A 20,342-nucleotide genomic window follows, 5' to 3' on the forward strand; every position below is an offset into this window, starting at 1 on the left:
CTTTAAAGAGACCACTTCAGGAAGCCTTGTCTCTCCATACCCACCTCAGCGTCCTGTTGTGCGCTGCTGAATCTTCCTCCTCACCGAATGTTCAGGGGTTGAGGGTAGAGTGGGGTGATTCCCCCCCACCGTGTATTTCTCTACCAGCCAGCGGGACACTATATGACACTGAGGTGAGTCAAGCAAAGCGCATATTGATTCTTCCTTCCCCTTCCCCAGGCGCCCCAACCACCCCAGTGCTGAACAGATGAGGAATATGAGATCAGAAGGAACAGAGGAAAGAGCCATGAACCTAAGAGTTGGGCTCTGTTGTGTGGCTGCATCTCTGTGTCTTAGCCTGAGCAGCTAAGCCCGTGGCCACCTGCTGGCCCAGCTGCCTCCCCTGCAGGCCTCCCAGGAAACGACTCGGCCCCAGGGGGCCTGCCATCTTTCTATTAGAGCAGCCTGGGCACGAGTTTGGGTTCCCAAAACCTCTCAGAGTGCCTAAGGCATGTTTGTGCCGTAAGTTAAAGGAATTTGTTCCTTCTTTGCCGAATGGGGGTAGAAAATGCTTGAGGGAGGGCAGGAAGGAAGGAAGGAGACAGTCATTCAGGCTGGAGCTGATGCTCTCTGCTTCCAGGAGGCTTGCTGGCTGCTCCTGCTCCCCTGGGCTTCAAAGCCTCCTTAAATTGTCTTCAAAGATGGGAGACATATCCCTGCCTGGTGCAGGATTTTTCAGTCCCCAAAGCACCTTTACTTCCATGATCTCATTTGATCTCTTAGCTGCCCAACCTGTGAGCAGAATAAGGCTCTCCCCAACTTGACTGACACTCAAGTTGAGTCTCAGAAAAGGCAAATGCCTTGCCTACAACCACCGAGTAGGGGTGTGACTATGCTGAGGCTGGAACCCAGGTCTCCGGGCTTCCTGCCCCGTGCTCTTACGTGACTGTTGATGACCTGACTGTTTATTATGGCAGGTAGCAGAAAGTTCTCTGCAATATCAGACGCCCAGGTCCTTTATGCAAATGGCTCTAGGCCCATAAACATATGAAAAAATGTTTAACCTCATTAGGATTCAGAGACATACAAACTAAGACCTTTACATCATTTTACATGACTAGATTGGCAAAAAACAAGGAACGTGACAATAGCAAGTGTTGCCAAGGATGTGGATCAACCGGATGCTTACTACTGGAGGAAATGTCTGTGCAGGTAAGTGATTTGGAAAACGATCTGGTATTATGTTTTATAAAGTTGATCGTTTACTTTGCCTACAAATAAGCAGTTCCACTCCTGGCCATATGTACTCCCAGGCACATATATGCCAGTGCTTACCGATTTGACCAATTTGTTAAAATTTTGAAATAATTCCATGTTGGTGTCAGTAACCAACTAATACCAGTTGGTCAATAGTTACTACTCGCAGTCTCCCCCTAACCCCTTCACCATGAGATGCCCTGTGCTCTAGCCACCCCAGCTCCTCCTCTGGGGACCTCCCCAAACTCTGCATGATCAAGCAGCTATAAGGTTAACACCTGGCCTCTCAGAACACCTCTAGGACCAGTTTCCAGCTCCAGAGCATTCATCCTGATTGCTCAGCACCCCTATTTTTCCAGTTGTTTATTATTATGTACACCCTAGAGAAACTCTTTTCCACATTCACCAAGAGAAATGCACAGTTTATTCATAGCATCAATGTTCTTAGTAGAAATAACAACCACAAGAGCCACAATAGCAAATCAACTATAAATAACCTGACATGCATGGACAGGAGATGCCCATCCAAGCTGCTTCCTCCTGCCGGGGTCAGTGAAGCTACTCGGGGCTGAGGGCAAATGGAGGAGGTGGGCCCATATTTAGGAGGGCCCAGGCCCCATCAGATGGTCAGGCTGGACAGCAGATACTAACCACCCACTCTGGGCCTTCGGGTTGTATCTTATTTACCAGCCAAGAAGTCAGTTACTAGTCTTCATTTCATTTTCCAGGGAAGGAAACTGACCTGTAGAGGAGTGAAAAGGCTTGCCCAGGGTCACACATGGTGGAGCTGAGGTTTGCACTCTCATCTGTCTGATTCCAAAGCCCAGACTCTTCTTCACCACTATGGGCTCATCACCACAGACTGGAGGTTCCTGGGGTGGAGGACTTTTTCCACTCAGGATCTCCAGCATCCAGCCCAGAGCCTGACATAAGGAAGATGCATGGCACAGAGACCTGATACAACCAATCATCAATCAATCAGTCCATCAACCTGCTGTGTCCAACCTCAGCCTCTGGACTGGGCCTCACTCCCTGCTTCCCTCCTGCCTGGTCCCTGAAATCCAGGCAAGAAGCCATTTCTCTGCTGAGCTGTCTTACTTTCCGATCTCCTAATTTTGAGTGAGGATTTGTGAGGGAGACGCATCTCCCCTGAGAGGCCCCTCCAAGTCTTTAAACACAAAGAACGTGACGCCACTCATTCCTTCAGTCTCAAAACATTGATTGAGCACCTACTGTATGCCAGGCCTTGAGCTTGGGAGAAGCAGCACTGACCAGACACGGTCCCTGCTTTCTGGAGCTCACCTTGGGTGACCCAGACCCTGAAACCGCACCCCCAGAGCAGCAGGTGCTGAACTGAAGCCCATGCCCCTGGCCCAGTGGCCCTCCTCCCTGGCAAAGTAGAAAATCAAAGTGTTGGCAGTGTTGCAGTGCTTGGGTGGTGTTCTGTCTCTACTGGTCTCCTGTTGGACCTTTTGCCTGAGGAAGAATTTGGTTTTGCTCCAGGAAGAGAGCTATAGCTGTGGGGAATTCAACGTGCTCATTTATTTGTCTGGTTTCCTTAATTCAATCTCTTTAACAAATAAAAATAAAGATAGTAGGTTTGCCCAAATAGTGGCAGGCCCCACCTGAGAAGTTATTATGACACTTTCCAGAATTAGAATCACACCATTACTGCTAATGGCCTAGGTGCCCGGGCAGTGGGGAAGGTGCCAGGCGGGTTTGGGAGCCTGAGTTCCCAGCTCAGCTCAGCAGATAACTGCTGTTAGAAAAGTCATTTCACCTCCTCTGGCCTCGTCTCCCTCCTTTGTAAAATGAGAGGGCTGAACATGCTTGTAAAGACTGAACTTTCACATTCACTGTCTCATTTTGCCTTCATAATACCCTGCGAGGAAGGCATTCTGATCCCTATTTTATTGACGGGCAAATTAAAGCAGAAGAGACAGAAGAGTCCAGGTGACCCAGCCAATCAGAGGCAGAGACAGGGCCTGCATCCAGGCTCCTGACCCTTGCCTGGCATCCTCTTATCTCACCAGGGTTTTTGGTACCAGAGTAATGTACAGATGACTTTGAAAAATTCTCTCACACACACAAAAAAAATCTCACCAATCCTAAGAATATATCTAGGGATCTTAACTGCAGGGGTCCGCAGACACAAAACAGAAGAACCTGCTGGGTTTGATCTACGTGACAATCTTGGTTTATTCAGAAGCTGTGGAATCATTGATTATCCCAGTCCCTATGTGATCATAAATACAAACACCAACAAGGGTATAGTCATGTGGCCACACAATGTTATCAGGCAGACAACCTGATGAGCCAAAAATATAATTAATTGTTTTAGATATCATTGAACATGAAAAAATTAAAGTCTTAAAGAACTTGTGGGCCTCCCCCCAAACCCATCTGAGATTCTGTCGGGCTGCCTCCACATCGCTGAAAAGCCCCTCCCAGTTCTAACATTCTTTGAGTTTCCCTGGTAACCATCTGCTGGTGGAAATGACAATTAAGCTGTTCAGCTGCCTGGTTCACTTTGTTCCCCCATTATGGCTCTGTGCCAGGGTCAAGAAGGCCTGCATTCACCCACCTGCAGCGACATGCAAAGGAAGAGTGACCCTCCCAAGGTCAGGGATGGGTCTCGAAATGCAGAGCATAGAAGGCCTAAACCTGGACGAACAGCATTCTTTCATCCACCACCCCATTCACTAATCCATCATTCTTCAAACATATACTCCTGCCTGTTAAAGTCCAGGCCCTAAACGTGGCAGAGAGAAGATTGGGAAGGAAAAAAAAATAAGGTTTACCACAGTGTGTAGAATGTGCCACTATCAACGTCATGTACAGACATATATGTATATACTCTCTGGGAACATTGCTGCCTCCTGGGACGCAGGGGGAGGGGTGGGGAGCTGGGAGACTTACCTTTCTCTGCATCCTTTCTGTACCTTTACAGTTTTGCACCATGGGTTTGTATCGCCTACTCCAGAAATGAGTTTTGATGTAAACAGTGCTGCTGACTGCCATCCCAGTGCGCTGGGGATTTGAGCAAGCTGACCCCTCCGTGGTGGTGATGGTGTCAGTGGCGGTGACTTGGGGTCAGGAAGTGGAGTGAATAAAGAGGCATCTTCTGGCCCTGTTGACCATGGCTCTTGGCCTCATCTGAGAGGCTGCTGACCCGAGAGTGCTCTGCTCGCCCACCTCCCAACAGGGTGCTGTGCCCGGGATGAATTACTTGGAGGTAACAGGAGTGCCCTCCCTGCTGTGACCTCAAGAGACCTGTTTGTGTGGGCTGTCATGTGGTCACATATGAGTGAAAGTGACTGGGCACATGTGCCCCTTTCTTTCCCCAGACAAATATTTCCCTTGGAGCCATCAGATGCTCTCCCAAGCTGGTTGCCATGGGTGAATGGGCGGCTTTCAGCAGCTGTGGTGTGTGTCCTCCCGCCACTCGTGCGAGAACAGGATGCCACTCCACACACATCCCTGCCTCCAGAGTCATCAAACACGGCCTTAGGACCCAGGGATGGTAGACCTGGGTTCCCCCTGTCCCAGTTCCTCCAGAGACCCAGCTCCACTCTGAGAGATAGTAAGATGTGAAGAGGTTTGTGGATCCCTTTGGCCAGACAAGGTTGGGGCAGCCACACCGAGTGGGTCTCAGGGGACAGCTTCCCCAGAGACTTTTCTCAGTGAGTCCTCCCTCGCCTTGGGGCCTCAGGACTTTCTGCCACTGCCCCCCACCTCCCAGCCCCCCCAGAGAACGCGAGACTGTCCTTATCCCTATTTCACAAGTGAGGAGCCCAGAAGTAAACTAACTCCCTCCCAAGATCACCTCGCCTGTAAATCTGTCAGTCTGAATGCAGCCCAGGCTGGCCCAGCTGGAGGACCCACTCTCCTCTCCCTCCACTGCAAGGCCCCCCAAGGAGGGCGCTACTCCCACAAAATGGTCTCAGCTTCTGCAGCCCTCGGAAGCCCAGGCCGCAGAGGAAGAGATCAGCACCGTTGGTTATATTAAAATGTCAAACCCAGGGTGAGGGGTATAGCACAGTGGTAGAGCGAGCACTTCGCATGCATGAGGTCCTGGGTTCAATCCCCAGTGCCTCCATTAAGGAGCATAGAGGGGAAGTGAAACCCTTGTGCATCAAAAGACTCCATGAATAAAGTGAAAAGATAAGCCACCGACTGGCATAAGATTGTAGCCTCAGACCCAGGATTAGAGCTGCCACAAATCATTAAGAACGTCACAAACAACCCAGGGAAACATGGGCCAGGATGCAAAGGCAGTTCACAGGAGAGGAAATCCAAAAGGCCCATTAAATGATAAAAAAAAGTTTCAGCTCCACTAATCAGAGGCATACAAATTAAAAATACGAATGAGAGGCATTTGGCCCCTCTCAGAGTGGCATAAATTCCGAAGTCTGACAATTGTCAGCCTGAGTCTGGCTGTGAAGCAACAGAAACTGGCCAGGCCTTCAGATGCAAGGATGTCCATGGCAGTGTGGTCTGTATGGTGGGAACCTGGAAATAACTCAAGTGCCCATCAACAAGAGAATGGATTAATAATTGTGATCCATATAATGAAATGGATTGGAAGAGTGACAGTGTATTCTGCAGAGCTCTGCATGTCAACGTGGATAAATTTCAGATAAAAATGTTGAACGGAAACAAGTTGCAGAAGGCGAAGTACAATATTGTATCGTTTATGAAAACTTTAAAAATCTGCAAAGCAACACTTTATACGTTCTATGAATATACACATACGTAGCATAAATATGAAAATCTGTGCAGGAAGGATTCACACCAACCTCAGGGAATGGGGTGGTGACTCTCTAGGTAGGAGGGAGTGAAATGGGCTGAGAAGCTCCTATTTATTTGTGATGTCTTGTTTCATAATCTAGGTCCTGGGAACAAGGGAGCTGTATGTATTTGTCCCTATATTTTTCATGTTAAATATTTTATAATAAAGCAGAGAGCTGGATAGTGGCTCCAGGGTCAATTGTCTCCCAGGTCAGTGATCACTGTTCAAAAATTTGATCTGAAATTTCCTCCTAGTCATTGCTCCTAGTTCTGTTCTTTTAGGAGCCCATGTGAAAACCCAACAATTGGTGGCATACATCCGAATTGGCTCCTGCCCTCAGCAGGTTAATTGTGCAGGCTGCCAGCTGCAGAGAGGAGCCCACATCTCTCAGCCACCCGCTCCGTTGCCATCCCTCCCCACCCTTCATCACCCTTCCCAGCCCTCTCAGCAGATGGCTGCACACACAGCATGTTCTTTTCTGTGGAAAGTCCTTGAGAAGCCTGGAGGCAAAGAAGTCTCAAAGAAACCGCACCACGTTTGTCAGTTGATTTCTCTTTGCTAACTGTGGACTAGACTCAACAAGGGATGCTCAGTGGAAAGAACTGAGCTGGGAGTGAGGACATATGTTGTTGATTTGCTGGGTGACTCTGGGTAAGTGACACAACCTCTCTGAGAATCAATGTCTCTCCAGGTGCACGGAGGGATATGGGTGGTTAAACGTGGTAGTTCCAAACCTAGAAGCATAAGCGTTGACTAGGGAGCTTTGAAAGACACAGATGTAGGGGCCTGTAATTGGAACTGCCTGAGGTGGGGCCCTGGAATTGTCTTTCTAGTGAATCACCAGGTCATTCCAATGCCTGGGCTAGTCTGGCAATCATTCGACGGCCATTCCAGGTTGGACATTCATGTCTGTGAGAAAACTGTCCACACTGCCTTATTTTCTGTCTCCGCCCCCAGCGCCTTTCTGCATCCTTGTTAATCATCACCCTGAATAGTTTATGCCAAGCCGGGTGCTGGGTGAGAATGAGGGAGCAGATGAGCTTCCAGAATGCAGCCCCTCTCAGCCTCCCACTCCTTGGTAACTGCAGGGAAGCTGAGAAAGAAGGCGGGGAGAGGGGCAAACACTCATACCCTCCACGGGTAGAGGTAGGGGGCACGGCCCATCTGCTGAATTCCTGTCCCTCCACCCCAAGAACCATCAGCCCAGCTCCTAGAGGCAGCTCTTCCCTTTCCTTCCTGCCTGACTCCCAGTGAGGGCAGGAGTCACTGCAAATCACAGAGTCCTAGAATGTCAGAGGCAGACCAGTGTTTTCACAATTGCAGCCATTCACCGCCGTCTTATCACCTATACTATTATTTAATTGATACTTTCTTTTACATTGACTCACTGTTTTTTTTACTTGAATGCCTACTTTAGCCCCACTCTAAGCAATCATATCTGTGAAATAACAGGTTTGATGTGATAGTTATTTTTTGTCCAATACACTTCAAAATAAATACATAATGCTTTCCATTTTTAAATGTCCATCTCTTTATCTCCTGAAGTCACTTTGTACATTACCGTACTTTTCAGAAACACTGAACTGGTCCATCCCTCTTGTTTTACAGGGATACAGACTGAGGTGCGGGGAGGGGTGGGGTTTGCCAAAGGTCACACCACTGGGGGTGGTCCTATTATTCTCACAGGCATCCACACTGTAGAGAAAGGGGTGCACACCACAGGGCCCATCGTGGGTTCCTGGCGCCCTGGTGACCTTGACCTTTAGGGATACCTTCCTTTGGTTGTGCACTGCCCCCTCCTGGCCAGTCCTTCTGCAATGTAGGGAAAAAAGGGACCTCCTTGCAGATGACGAGGTGAAGATGAGAAGCTGGGGTAGTCAGGGAAGGCATCATTGAGGAGGCGGCATTTGCACTTGGCTTTGAAGGGTGAATAGACTGGAATGGTCTTGAATGCCTATTAGGAAGCTGTGATTTGATCCCGTGGTCAGTGGTTCATCTGGGGGAGGTTTGGAAAGCAGAGGAGTGGTGCAATGCCAAACGCAGTGTGAAGAACAGACAGGGGAGAGGAGAGTGGAGGCAGAGGCCGCCTGGAGGGAAGAGCAGATGTGGCAGTGATCCAGGCGAAGAGGGACAGGGCCCACTTTGCTTCTACCCAACTGGGGACCTCGCGAAGTCAGTTCCTACGTCTGGGCCTGTTTCCTTATGGGCAAGAGGAGAGAACTGGGCTCCATGCCCTGCAAGGACCCTTTCAGCTCTGAAAAATGAAACCAGATAAAGAAGAAATGATGCTGATGAGACTGTGGATTGCTTCAACCCTTTTGGCATTTAGTCTGGCTTTAGCTATTAACATAAACCCATGCCTCTCATCCGGCCCACTTTTGATTTCAAATTCCAAATTAAAATTCAGAATTCAAAAATTAAAGCTCCGGTCTGTATGGCTGTACTTACTAGGTTCAGAGTGGCGCTGTTGTAGTAGTGAAGCAACTAGAAGGAACAAGCCTATCTCATATCTGCCACCTCTGTCTGTCAGTCATCCCACCGGGAACTGTTTGAGAGCATCCAGCTGCTGGAGCCTGTCTGAATCCTGCCGCCCACTGGGTGTGCGGCCTCTCTGGACCTCAGTTTCCTCATCTATAAACAGGGCTGATAACCAGCTACATGTTTCCTAGGATGCATAGTGCTGGCTCATGGTACCCACTGCACAAATGTGAGCTGTCACTATTACTCAAAAAGGCCGTGGCAGATCCACCTGTCTGGAGAAATGGCTCTGCTGTGTTATTAAATGAAAAAAGCAAATTACAGATTTGTGTCTTTAGTACGATCCCCTTTTGTAAAAAAAAAAAAAAAGAAGAAGAAGGAAGAGAGAATGGAAAAGAGCACTGAAACCCTATGAAGCATGTCTGTGTCAGCACAGAGGAAGGACGGGCAGGGATCTGACGTCAGGCCACTAAGATTGTTTGGGGAAGGGAGGGGCTGAGTGTGGGGAAGTGTGCTGGGAATGGAAGAGAGAGGGAAAGAGTAACTTGGTCTTTATATATCTATGAATTGTTTGACTTGTTACTTAAGTAACTTTTAAATCTTGTATAACCTTTAAAATCTCCAGTGAGGTTGAAAAAAAGGAAAGAAAGAAATTGTCATCCCAGGAGAGGGAAGGAGGCCATAGGAAATCTGCTGGCGCATGTGACTTGGCACAGAGAGAACCCTTTGTCACAGTGGATGAAGGGGCTGTCTTTGGGTTCTGATGGCAAAAGCAGCCTTCCCAGGTGGGCTTTTCTCTTGAGAGTGTCTGTCTTGGAAGGGTCTTGTCCAACCTCTCCAACTGAAAGAAATGTTGAAGATCAGAGAGGGCAAGAGACTGGCCCAAGGTTACACAGCAGAGTCAGGCCAAAAAGGTAGTTTCCTGACTCCTGGCCCAATAACCTCTCCCTGTATGGTGCTGCCTTCCACCTCTGTGCAGAAGCCACTCCTGCTGGGAAGAGAAGGGTATACAGCCCTACCTGCTTAGTTTCCTTCCCTTCTACTGACAGACTTTCCTTCACTCATTTCCTGAGAGCCCTGCTGGAGAATTCAGGACAATTAAGGCATACTGCTTACCCAAGAGGCACTCACAGTTGAGTGGTCTGGAAGCTTCTGGCTTCTACCACTAACAAAGACATCTTTTTTCTAACTGGTGGAAAAATGCTCTGAGGCCAATTTTTTTTTTAATGCACTGTTTTGTTTGTTGCTGTCTTAATTGTTGCCATGTTATATTTGATCAGTTTAATGTTTTGATTTTGTGCTTGGGGCCCAAGGCAATTCAGTGAAGGGGATGATTTGGAAAATCAAGGAAATAAAGAAATTGTCCACAGAAGAGGCAGCCTCCCAGGAGCCAAGGATAAAACATAAGTGCCTAAAATGAGTTTTATTAGGAACAAAACAAAAACAAACAACCTGTTGCCAGACAAAAGGTATTAAACCATCCTGGTTTGTCTTTGTTTTTCTTTTTTAAATTTAATACCAGGTATCAGTTCTCTATTTCTTCCAAGGTTGGAGAGAGATGGAAGACCCAGTTCCTTCTCTACTGCCTCCTAGAAGTCTTCTACATTTCCGTGTCCAGGCCTGGATTCACGGTGTACGCCCTGCCTGTTCTGCCCTCCCCTCTTCTTCAGGAGACAGGCTATATGCTCCTGTCATTGGCCAGTACTTATTGGCTAGGACTGGGGATAACACAGCCAACAGGAGGACCCCTAGTCTGCCTTCAGGGAATTTACTAAGGCAGGCATTCTCAGCTGGGGCTAAGGGGATGAAAACTGGTTCTTGGAGGGATGAAAAAATCTTCCATCTTCCCAATGATTTGCACGCTCATCACCCTGTTCACTACCTCAGTGAGTGGCCCATCCAGCCACCCAGTCAGTAACCAGGGCATAACCATCAATTCGAGTTGCTAGTTCTCTCTGAGCTCAGGTTCATGGTTATTGACCTTGTGGCTGCCCAGTCCACAAAGGCTTTCACTCTCCCTGAAAATTGACCCCATCTGTCTTCAATTCCTTCTCTGCCCAGCCTAGATCCAGGGCCCCAAAATTGGGCATCTCTTTTCCCAAAACTTTAGATCCCTGTGCCCTTTCCCCCTAGCCATCTGGCAAAGCCCTGGGCCTGGGTAAACCCCACTAGTACTTTCCCCTGCTTGCACGTGGGCAGGTGAGCCATGGTGGGGGAAATCACCCAGCTGACAGGACACACGGCATTTAGTGACCACAACCAGCTGGGTTGTCAACACTGTCAGGCAGTTGGGGATTTCGTAGGCAAGTTTGCTCCTCAAGTCTCTGAATGCAAACTCTCCTCCTTCCCTCAAACTCCTCACCACCTCTTCCTCGCTCTCAGCAGAAGACCTCGCCTCCCACTTTGCAGAAAAAAATAGCAGCTCAAGATGAAATCTCCCTTAACATCCCACTACAAACCTACATCTACATCTGCACCCGTCCTCTCTTTGTTCCTTCTTTTGGTTCGAGAGAAGTCATCCCTCCTCCTTTCCCAGACCAGCCCCTCCACCTACACGCCTGATCCCAACACCTTGCACACGCTCGTGATCATCGCCCGCTGATTATCTCCCCTATTTCCCACACCCTTCATTAATCTCTCCCTTTAACCTGCCATCAGCCTGAAAACAAACTCAGGTCTCTTCCACCTTTTAACGTGCCTCCCCCCAACACACACACTGACCCCATCACAGCATCTCTCTCCTCCCCTTCACACAAATTCTCAAAAGACCCACTGCCTCCTTCATCCCTTGCCTTCAGTCCACCGCTATCTGACCCTCTCCATCACTCTGCAGAAAACAGCACCCCTTTTTTTAAAATGAGATTTCTTTCCTTTTTTAGTTTTATTAGGTAGAATTATTACAGTTTGACTACACATATACATTATATTGCATTTAAATACATATATACAATATACTGCACATATTTTTTTTTAGTTTACATATATGTACTGATCATTGCAGAACAACGCTCCCTAAAGCCACCAACAGTCCCCATGCCTGTCATGAACCAAAGCTGGTGGTTCCATCCTCATCCTTCCCAACTCTCAGAGCATTCCCCGTTGACTCCTCTTACCCTCCTGATACTCTTGGCTTCCTTCCTTTCATTTCCTTCCCTATGCCCACTCTCCTGGGTTTTCTCCCACCTCTTGGTCCCTCCTTCTCAGCCTCTGCAGGTATATCTTCATTTTCACAGCCCTAACCTGTGGGTGTGCCTCCGAGCTCCATCCTGGGGTGCCTTCTCTTCTCTTTCCAAGTTCATCTCTCTGAGCAATCCAGCCCTCATTCTCGTGATTATCTCTCTACTGACAACTTCCCATCCTCATGTGAGTCCAAACCCAGGCCTCCACGTGCCTACTCAACATCTACACGCAGTGTCCCGAAGGTCTTTCGAGCTCACCATGTCTAAAGTGGAACTTGCACTTTTCACTCCTCCCTCCTCCTCTTTGCACTCACCCGCCCCCCACCCCATCCCAGTTGTCTCCAGTTTCCCCTGTCTCAGTGAAAACCACTGCCTGCCTGTTTGCCCAGAAACCTCAGAGTCCAACCTGACACTCCCTCTCCATTACCCTCCATTCCTACACATCTCTATGATGATTTTATTTCCTGATGACTGGAATCTTCCACCGCTGTCCAGCTGCACTGCCACTGGCCCTGCCCCCATGATGTTCTCCCCAGATGCCTGCTTGCACCCCTGACCCTAACTTGTCTTGCATCTACTCATACACACTTCACTTTTCACTAGGCATTCACACAGGTCACATTAAAATGCAAATGTCATCCTGTCCTTCTTAGACCTACACTGTCAGTGGCTTCCCATCACTCTGAAGATGAAGAGAAAGATCCTTAATGTGGAATCTGTCTCTGCTCACCTTCTACACTCCCTTATTCCCTGCTCTCCCTCGTGGGTTCTGCTACAAAGGCCTTTTCTTGCCTCTTCTCTCAGCTGTACCTTCTGCCTCAGGCCCTTTGCACAGGTTCTTTTGTCTGCCTAGGATTCCCCCCAATACCCCATCCTCTCTTGCACATCATTCAGATTTCCTCACAAATATCACTTCCTCAGGGAATCCTTCCCTAACCCCTCAGAAGAGATTAATCCCTCCTACTTGTCAAATGCTTTCACAGTAACAGCTAACATACACACGAGCTCAGCACTATCCTTTGGAACTCTTCTATGCACTTCTGCTTAGACCTGATTTACTCCTCGCAACAATCCTATGAGCTAGAAATTATAACTATCTCTATTTTACAGGTGAAGAAACTGAGGCACAGAGAAGTTATGTAATGCACCAAGGTCACCTGGTTAATGAGAGGCAAAGCTGGAATTTGAACCCAACTAGGATGACTCCAGCATAGTTTTAAACACTCTACTATTCCATAAGAAAACACTATCCTTTTCCTTTCTGCACTTACTGTTTGTAACAATATATTTGTATGAATATTTGTTTAGTTTGTGTCTCCCAGATTAGACTATAAACTCTGTTGGGCTAGAGACCGTTTTATCCCCAATAGTAGGTGCTCAATAAATGTTTGCTAAATAGCTGAATGTACATTAGTCTCCTCCCTCTTCCTCACTCACCACCTTCCAACAGTCACCTGGTCCTGTCCCTGTTTCTTCCTGGAGCAGCAGTTCCTAACTCTAGGAGTTTCAGGTATGTGTCCTAAAGTTGGATGGAAAATGTTATGGGTCTGGACACCTTCAAAATTTTCTACAGCAAAGGCTAGGTGGTTCATGTTGTCTTCAGTTTATCAATGGGTCCATGAAGTTGAGAACTGGTGATTCAAATATTCCCCAGCCTTGCTCACCCTCTCCCTGCCAACCTCCGCTCCACAACTACAACACCCTCACGTCTAGCTTTATTCTCCACAAATCCATCCTCCATGCTTTGGTCATAGCAGTCTTTTAAAAACACATACCCAGGTCACCCTCCTGCATAAAACCAGTCAGAGTCTATATCGCCCTTGGAACAAAGTTCAAACTCTGCTGAAGGGAGAGGGTGCTATAGGCCCTGTTAACTTCTCCATTCTTTTGTGCCTTCACTCGTTCCCTCTTCCCCTCAACTCTACAGCCCAGCAGTACAGACTCGGTTTTACGTTTGTGTTTCCCAGCCTGTACCAGTGTGGTTTCTCCTATCTGTACTCATGCAGTGACCTCTGCCTGGGATGCCAGTCCTCTCATCTGCACCTAGAAATTCCTACTCCATCTTTAAGCATCAGCTTAGATGTCTCTTTGGGGTTAGGGGCGCCTCCTGCCTGCTTCCATAGGCTACGCCTGTCCCGGACAACGCACAGAAGGCACCGAACCATGGTTTTTTGGCTGCCGACTGTCTCTCTCCTGCCCTGTGAGCTTTGAGAGCAGCTCCCAGGTCTTATTCAACTTTTTATCCCCCAGTTCTAGACAAGCGCTAGCCCAAAGTACGGTGCTCAATAAGGATTTGTTCAGTGAATGAATGATGACAAATAGTTCATGGGTTCTAAAAAAATCTGTGAATAAATGAGTGGGTAACTGGAAGTTCAGGCCTAGAGAGAGATGCAGATTAGGAAATTCAGAGATGAGTAAAACGCGATTGCAGCTGTCAGACATCTAAGCGGAAGACAAATCCCTTGAAGGAGTAAGTCTGAAGGATTTAAGGAGTCATTCAAATCACGTCCGGCCCAGAGAGCGGGTTCGAGTCTGGCCACGCCCTCCCTCGCCAATGGGAGGTCTCATTGTCCTCCGTGTCTCCGCCCCTTTCACGCACCGGGGCGGGGCCGACCACGCCTGGAGGTAAGACTACACGTCCCGGCATGCCGTGCGGCCAGAGCGGAGGAGGAGCCGGAAGTGGGGCGCGCGAGGTCTAAGGGCAAGGGGGAAATGGCGGGCGGGGACTGAGGGGGGCGTGCAGGTAAACTAACCGGCCGGAGGTCGCGGGCATGGCCGAGGCCAGGAAGCGGCGGGAGCTGCTTCCCCTGATCTACCAGCATCTGCTGCAGGCGGGCTATGTGCGCGCAGCGCGGGAAGTGAAGGAGCAGAGCGGGCAGGTAAGCGTGCGCGGGCCGTGTGTAAGGGCCGCATGCGAGATCTGAGGAGAGGCGGCCTGCGCCCCCTTCCCTGGCGGCCTGGAGGGCGCCCAGAGTCGTATCCCGCAGTGCGCCGGGACGCGGCCAGGGGTGCCGAAGGAGCCTCAGCCTCTTCCCCCAACCCCTGCTGCTCCCAGTTCCTCTGGGCCTCAGTTTCCCCATCTGTTCAGTGGGCGAGCCGGACATGAGATCCCAGGCGCAGGGCTTCATAATTCCCGCGCCCCTACCTCCACCCACTTCCTGGGAGCGGCGGTTTAAAGTTTCGAAAGTCTTGGGCCACGTGGCTCGGCGCGGCCCCCTAGGGTGAGAAGGTTGCTGCGAGTCTGAAGGGTGGATTGTGACCAGCCCTGGAGGGGCGAAAGAGCGCCATTCTGAGAAGGGGCATGTGACGCCTTAATTGAGATGGAGCTCAGGCCTTAGCAGGTCTTCAGTACTGAGTCGGACAGCTTTGAGATTCGAACTTGTGGCGCAGTCATTTACCTCATCCATTCTCTCAGCAACTGTTAGTCTGGCGTTCAGGGTCCTGGTGATGGAATGGTAAGCGAGGGTCCCCAGCCCTTCTACAGTATACAGTCTAAATCTGGCAGGGGAGATAGACATAAATCGAAGAATCACAAAAGTAACTGTACAGTTAACACTCCATTAAGTGCCAAGAATGAGAGACACACGGATGGCAGATTACCCTTGTCCGGGATAACCAGGACTGCTTTCCTGAGGAAGTGGATGTTGCTTTGAGATCTGAGAAAAGGGAGGTGCAAATGCCCTGTGGTGGGAGGGAAATTGTTGCCTTTGTACTTTTCTCTGGAAAGTTTTTTGTGGCTTAAACGTGGAGTACAAATGTGATAGAGGTCCCTAAGGAGAGAGGCAGGGAGCTGGCTGGACCTTACTGTGGGCACTTTGGTCTTCACCTGAAGAGCAGTGGTCAGCCACTGGAAGGTTTTTAGCTGGTATGGTGGCTATTGACCTAAGTAGGCAGTATCCCTTTAGCTGTGGTGTATGCTCTGGCTTGCTCTCAGGACCTCCTGGAGAGACTAAAGGGTGATAGGCCCTAGTACATTATCTGTGCCTTTCCCAATCCTCTTTGGACCTTAGTTGCCCTTCTTACTCCAGTTATATCACTTAATAGCTACAAGGGGCGAGAGGCAGTACCCATCTTTGGGGCATTTGCATAGGCATACGAGCCTCTTATAAAGCATACATTACAGCAGAAGCAGACAGATGGCTGAGTTTTTAAAAAGTTAATGATACAGTGTCAGGTGATAGTAGGTGCTAGCTGTAAAAATAAGGCAGGCAGGGAAAATAAGGAATGTCAGGGTTAAATTATAAATGGGGTGATCAGGAAGCCCCACTGAGAAGGTGACTTTTGGGCAGAGACCTGGAGGAAGTGAAGGAGTGAGCTGTTGGCAGGAAAGAGCATTCCAGACAGAAGAATGGCAAGCCCTGATGGGGGTGGGGTGGCCTGATGTTTTTGAGGGGCACTGAGAAGGCCAGTATGCCTGGGGCCCAAGTAGAGTGAAACTGACACTTGAAGTCTCAGTGTTGCTGGCTCATAATCTGGGCACTGACTAGATTTTCTCGTGTTAGGTGGGTACTGCTGTTGTCCTCATGTTATCAAAAAGGAACCTGAAGTTTGAAGGAGTGAAGAGATTGGCCCATCCAGTTAACAGAGGCACTCTGCCTGACTCCAAGTGCACCCTCCGCCACTCTGCCCAGATCCCTAACACTGCCCTCGCCCCACATTACTCATTCAGCTTCATTGGGGCACTTGGCACCCCGGGTTCTTGTCATTTGCAGAAAGAGTAGGTTTCTGATCTTGGCTTCAGAGGCCTCCGCTTCTACTAAAGGATTGGTACCATTTGGTTCCAGTCTCTTCCCAGTAGATGCTACCTGGATTGCCTCGGGTATCTGGACTGTGATTCTTACTGTCCTGGGGAGATTGACCAGACTGGCCTTGGAAAGCCTTTTGAAAGGTCAGGGGTGGAAAAAGCTCTGTCGTGTGGCCCTAAAACCTGGAAAGTGCCCGGAAGCCTGGGGGCTGGATAAATGCTAGCCTGGAACATTCCTATTCTCTCTGGAACAGCCAACCTCTCTAAAGATGCCTCTCACCAATGTTTTAGTGTAAAAGGTTTTAGCTGGAAATACTCGCCCTGCTTGTCTCTGGAAGGTTTGGGTGGTACTGGCAGGGCCACGCAGACATATTTCCCAGAGCATGAAGACCACCTTCTCAGCCACCTGGGCTGGTCATGAGGTCATAAGAGTGGGGCCCAGGGGGAGTGAGGAGGACCCTTACTGTGCTCGGGGGCTAATTGTTGCTTTCTCTTTACTTCTTTGCAGAAAAGTTTCATGGCTCAGCCTGTAACCCTTCTGGACATCTATACACACTGGCAACAGTAAGTCTCACCTGGCTGAAATTGTGGTGTATGGACATCCCAAGCTACCAGCTTGGAATCAACTAGGATGCACTCTGGGCTAAGGTCTGTCCCCACAGCCCACTGTAGGTACTGCTACCACCTCCAGGAAGCGAGATCGCAGATACGGGTGTCTGGTAGTGGGAGAGGACACTGAGAGCTGTGATCAGTGTCTCTTAAGGACAGAAGCTTCTCTGCAGCTTATTATTCATTAAATCAATAAGCATTTGTTGAGTACCTACTGAATGCCAGGCTCTGTTCTAAGCACAGAGACGTTGTCATGATTGAGACGGACATGGTTCCTTCTTTCCTGGAGCTGACAGTGGAGTCAGGGAGGTAAGCATGTCTGAAAGAGTGAAACATATGAGTGTAAAATTACCACGGTGGTGAGGAGTACGAAAGAGGTGCCTGGTGCCCAAAACACATAAACAGATGAGCTTAGCTTCATCTGGGGGATTAGGGGAGGCTTTCTTGAGGTGACCTTTGATTTGAGAGCTGCAGGGAGTAGGGGAGTGAACTAGGCAATAGGTGTGGAGAGGCCGGTGGAGTGTACCTCGCAGGGGGAACTGTTGGTGCTGAGGCCTGTAGCCTCAGGCGTGGTACAGGTGAGGCTGGGCAGTTGGCAGAGAGCACCTGGTGCAAGACTTGATCATCTACAGGGAGAGGTTATATCTTTGCCCCAAGAGCAGTGGAAGCCACCGAAGGGTGAAGCGGACAGTGGTGCTGCACTCTGTAGCATCGCGTGAGGCAAGAGCTGACGGGGCTTGAGACAGGGATAACAGAGGAGTAGACAGTGGATTCCAGGAATGCTAGAGGATAAGACCAGGGTCTGCGGGTGGTTTGGAGAGGCAGTCTAGTGACTCCCAGTGTCTGGCTTGTACACCTGAAAGGAAGGAACCTGATTTGAAAGGAAAGATTTCAAGGACATGTTGGATATGAAATGCCTGTGAAACTCGTAAAACAAGGAAAGGGGAGTGATCCAAGGGCATATCAACAGAGGAATGGCTTGAGAATGAAGGAGGGGATAATTGTTCTCTCTGTGAACTGACCTGACCACAGCCAGCTAGGGGAAGTCATGCCCCATGAGGAGGTACAGTGAATCCTGAATTGTCTGGGATGGAAAAGAAATGGCAAAGGGGCAAATGAGGGACCACGGTCTGCACATCTTTGAGGACAAAGGGAGTGGGATGTTCTCTGAGAGACTGAAGTTGGACCCATGTGTATTCATCTTTAGGAAGGCAGGTTTCAGCTTCTGAGTATAAGCAGTTGGTCATGAGAGCACTCCAAAAATGAGGAGACTACAGCGGAGTGGTGAGTTCCCTGTCATCAGAGGTGTGTAAACAAAGGCAGGCAATGGTGTGAAAGGGATCCCAGCTTCCAGTGGAGAGCTGAGGTCTTTGAGAGCCCTGTCAGCCCTCAGGTCTTAGCGCTCCTCTGCTGCTGAGGCGAGCACAGGGCACACCCCTACTTCCTCCATCTCGCCCAGGTGTCTGGGTGTTTGCACAGCACTTCCTTCACAAGAGAACTGCTTCAGTGAGCCGCACCACACACCCCTCCCTGCCCCTGGCCCCTTCTATGGGTGAGGGGTACTGAATGGGACAAGGACCATACACCCACCAGAGCCAGCCTAGCCTCGTCATTTCTGACCTAGTAGTTCAAACCCAGCAACCAGCTGTAGGACCTTGGACAAACTTGGCCTCCCCAAGTCTGTCTTCATCTGTAAAATGAGGATAATAATAGTACCAAAAGTGCTAAACCTGACTGTTGGAGAAATCCCCCCCCCCCCCCCCCCCGGTATATTGAGCACCTACTGTGAGCTAGGTCTGTTCTTGATATAACAGGAAACAAACCAGAGAAAAATCCCTGCCTTTGTGAAGCTTACATTCTGTTGGGAGGAGAGAGGCGGAAAGAACTGATATACATAATAAATGAAACTTGTGTTTGCAGAAGATTCCCAACAGGTTGCCTTCCTGGGAAGAGGGGACTGAGCAGCGCATCCCAGACTGGGTCAGGCCAGCTCCTGTCCCAGTAGGAGAACAAGGGGCAGACAGTGACTCCCTCAGGGTGGGAAGCTGGGGTCAGAAAAGATGATATATGAAAGTTCTGGTGACCCAGCCACCTGGGTGCTTATCCTGCCCAGAGCCCCAGACTTACTTTCACCCTGGGAGGTCATTTAGCCTTGAGACTCGTGCTGTGCACTCGAGGTGCTGTAGTGAGTGGAGAGGTTCCTGCCAGCCCTCGCCTCCTGGGGCCTGGCTGTGTAGTGGGGGCGTTGAGCAGGAAGTAGGTAAAATACCAAAAGGGAGAAAAACGCTCTGAAGAAAGTGAAACAGGATGGCAGGGCAGAGATGTCTTGGAGGGGTGTGGTGATCAGGGAGGGCCTCTTGGAGGAGGCAGTAATGGAGTTGAGGCCTGAAGACAAGAGGAACCTGGGCAGACTCTTCCGGAAAGGGCACTGCAGATGCCACAAGTTCTAGGGGGAGGAGGAGCTCGATGGTTGTGTCAGATGTCTGCAGTGCCAGCCTTAACTGCTCAGTGATGGTTGGCTGCTGGTGTTATGTGTTTTCCATCTTTCCTGATTATTTTGAAGACTGAGACAATTGTAAAGGCACGAGAAATGAGTGAAAATACAGAACACAAAATTGTATCTACACTGTCTTTCATCGCTGTTTAAACTCTTTTATGCATGTTCCCTTTTGGGTCGGGGAGGATGTGGGAAAGTCTTCCTTTTCAACTCTCCTGGGATTGTCCTTGTCACACGGTTGGGATAGCCAGTCACCCTTGTCTTGCAGAACCTCAGAGATTGGCCAGAAGCGGAAGGCAGAGGAAGATGCAGCACTGCAGGCCAAGAAGACCCGTGTGTCAGACCCCATTAGCAGCTCAGAGAGCTCAGAAGAGGAGGAGGAGGAGGCAGAACCCAAAACTGCCAAAGCCAGTAAGATTCCTGCATGCTGGGGGTCCCCCATCGTTGGTGCTGGTGAGCTCAGCCCAGGACCCTGCCCCTTCTGGGAACAGGCTGTCAGATCACTGGATTGTTCCTGGGGAGAATACACCTCCAGCCTCCTTCAGCAAGCCCAGGGAGGACCAGGCCCTTTCAGAGGGAAGGTTGGAAGTACCCCACATATCTCTTTTGTCTACTTTAGTCTTGACTTGAGCTCTTCTGGGCCAATCACTGTGTCCCAGGTGCTGGGAATCCAGTGGTGAACAAAAAAGTAGATGGGCCTTTACAGTCTAATTTGGGGTACAGTGTCAGCCCCTCCAGGGGGGCTAAGGAGCTGACTTTTTACAAGTCCCTAGGTGATTCTGAGAAAGATGGAGGAAAAGCCCACAT

General features: G+C 49.5%; 1 protein-coding gene across 6 annotated transcripts in view; it reads left to right on the forward strand.

Annotated features, from left to right (window-relative positions):
- The first annotated feature begins 14,383 nt into the window (after positions 1 to 14,383).
- TCOF1 (treacle ribosome biogenesis factor 1) overlaps positions 14,384 to 20,342 on the forward strand; it is a 37,328-nt gene continuing 31,369 nt past the window's right edge. For 4 of the 6 annotated variants that reach the window (XM_031449339.2, XM_064484438.1, XM_031449341.2 and 1 more), the window contains exons 1-3: positions 14,384 to 14,564; positions 16,938 to 16,993; positions 19,804 to 19,946. In XM_031449339.2, the coding sequence (XP_031305199.2) occupies positions 14,457 to 14,564; positions 16,938 to 16,993; positions 19,804 to 19,946 (307 nt within the window). In that variant the 5' untranslated portion in view covers positions 14,384 to 14,456. The remainder of the gene's footprint in view (positions 14,565 to 16,937; positions 16,994 to 19,803; positions 19,947 to 20,342) is intronic. The other 2 variants (XM_031449340.2, XM_031449344.2) reach the window with 1 other exon arrangement.

This window comes from Camelus dromedarius, chromosome 3 (genome assembly GCF_036321535.1).
Source record: "Camelus dromedarius isolate mCamDro1 chromosome 3, mCamDro1.pat, whole genome shotgun sequence".
Taxonomy (NCBI): domain Eukaryota; kingdom Metazoa; phylum Chordata; class Mammalia; order Artiodactyla; family Camelidae; genus Camelus; species Camelus dromedarius.